The sequence below is a fragment of the Erigeron canadensis genome, chromosome 4 (assembly GCF_010389155.1).
Source record: "Erigeron canadensis isolate Cc75 chromosome 4, C_canadensis_v1, whole genome shotgun sequence".
Taxonomy (NCBI): Eukaryota; Viridiplantae; Streptophyta; class Magnoliopsida; order Asterales; family Asteraceae; genus Erigeron; species Erigeron canadensis.
Genome location: NC_057764.1, coordinates 11,440,471 through 11,442,608, shown reverse-complemented (window position 1 = coordinate 11,442,608; position 2,138 = coordinate 11,440,471). Strand labels below are relative to the sequence as shown.

Sequence of the window (2,138 nt, the reverse complement as noted above, 5' to 3'; positions counted from 1 at the left end):
TCGCCGGTAAGCAAAAGTACCAAATGGGCATGTGAAGGTAGTCTTCTCTTGGTCTTTGGGATCAATGGGTATTTGGAAGTACCCTGAGAACGCATCCAAGAAACAAAAATATTCATTACCTGCTAGTCTTTCCAACATTTGATCAATGAAAGGAAGGGGAAAGTGATCCTTACGGGTGGCATCGTTAAGCTTACGGTAATCAATACAAACCCGCCAACCCGTTATAGTCCTAGTGGCCAAAAGTTCCTTATATTCATTTTCAATCACTGTCATGCCCCCCTTTTTGGGTCCATAGTGGACAGGACTTACCCAAGCATTATCAGTAATAGGGAAAATGATCCCTGCATCTAACAATTTAATCACTTCTTTTTTAACAACATCTTTCATGTTAGGATTAAGCCGCCTTTGTCTCTGGACAACAGGCTTAACATCATCAAAAAAATAAATCTTATGTTGGAAAAAGTTTGGATTAATACCTGGAATATCTGTGGTCTTCAAAGCAAAAGCCCGCTTATGGGCACGAAGCACAGATAAAAGAGAATCTTTCTCGTCACTCAAGAGTTAGGACGAGATGATAACGAGCAAAGAAGATTCACCTGACAGATAAGCATACTCCAAATGGGTAGGCAATGGCTTAAGCTCCAGATCAGTGGGTGGTACATCAACAGAATTCGGTACCCTTGAGCTTCCATCAGCAACAACCTCCTCAAAACGCTCATCCAATGGAGGTGTATCGTCTAAGCTAAGTGCCATAACCTCTGCAAACAATTCCTCATCATCAACATTTCTAGCTCCTAAGCAAGTGATCTCCTCATTTTCCATGTCAGTATCCATGAGTTCCTGAAATTCTTGGTCTAAAGCATCATCAATAACATCTATCCTGAAACAAGACTCGTCATTAGAATAAGCATGCTTAATAGACCTTTCAACATTAAAAATAATTCTATCCATACCCACACCCAAAGAAATTTCCTTATCTTTCACACGGATAATAGCATCCGCGGTATTCAGGAATGGTTATCCAAGAATAAGGGGTACCTTCGTATCTTCCTCCATTTTGAGGATAACGAAGTCAACAAAAAACACAATATGGCCTACCCGGACAGTCATATTTTCAGCAATCCCGATGGGATATTGAAAAGAATGGTCAGCTAGTCTAATACTCATACGGGTGGGTCTCAAAACACCTGAAGCCAACTTACTCCAAACCGAGTAAGGCATCAAATTAATACTGGCACCTAAATCAGCAAGTGCCTTACAAGTCAGGGTGCGAATAGAATAAGTGATAAGGAAACTCCCTGGATCTTCAAGCTTTGGTGGAATTTGGTTCTGCAAGATAGCAGAACACTCAGCATTGAGATATGTTGCCTTCACCTCATCCATATTTCCTTTATGAACTTGGCATAGTTGGGCATCCCCTGAATCAAATCAACTAAAGGAACATTAATGTGAACATTTTTAATCATATTAACAAACTTATCATATTATTCCTTCAACTTTGCTTTCTTCAACCGTTGTGGAAATGAAATCTTTAGCTTATATGGCTTAGCCTCAGGAACCACAGCCGGTTTCGGTGGATTAACCTGAGTCTTCACGGTCGGACTATCCTCCATCTTAATCTCCTCATCAACATCAGCATCATCATTACCTGAATCCTGCACATTTGAAACAACAACATTAGGCATAGGAGGAGGGTCATAAGATTTACCTGTCCGAGTAGTAATAGCCTTTGCTTGCTCTTGATGGACTGGAGGTGGTGTGTACTTTTGTCCATTATTCAGACCTTGATTCTGCCCCTGACTGAACTGAGGCCTGGGATTTTGCTGAGTATTACTAGGCAAAGTACCTTGAGGCCTAGTAAGATCAACCATCCTACTCTCGAGATCCTTAAAGTTGACACACTGATTCTTCATGTTGATCTCCACCTTACCATCAATTCTGTCCAACCTCTCACTCAATGCCTTAGTGTCATCCCTTATATTCTAAATGCTAGAATTTGTCTCAGCTTGATTGCTCATCAACTGCTTCATCATCTCTCTCAACTCGGCATTTGGATCAGTAGTAGAAGAGGAATCCTTGGCCTTCCTGAGTCTCCTGCTGTGGCTGATTTTGATAGCTGTTCCTTTGCCACCTATTAC

At 41.2% G+C, this 2,138-nt stretch overlaps 1 protein-coding gene across 1 annotated transcript; it reads right to left on the bottom strand.

Moving 5' to 3' along the window:
* Positions 1 to 561: 561 nt before the first annotated feature.
* Positions 562 to 1,383, bottom strand: LOC122596966. Its single transcript, XM_043769607.1, has 2 exons — positions 1,039 to 1,383; positions 562 to 912 (listed from the first exon to the last, which is right to left on the bottom strand). The coding sequence occupies exons 1-2, from the start codon at positions 1,381 to 1,383 to the stop codon at positions 562 to 564; spliced, it is 696 nt and encodes a 231-aa protein (XP_043625542.1).
* Between the last annotated feature and the right edge of the window lie 755 nt (positions 1,384 to 2,138).

What these genes read in the sequence shown, in the direction of transcription:
- LOC122596966 (XM_043769607.1), bottom strand. Translation starts at nt 1,383, where the DNA reads ATGGATGAGGTGAAGGCAACATATCTCAATGCTGAGTGTTCTGCTATC. An exon ending in AAATGGAGGAAGATACGAAG is followed by an intron (nt 913 to 1,038) that starts GTACCCCTTATT and finishes AGGTCTATTAAG; the next exon opens with CATGCTTATTCTAATGACGA.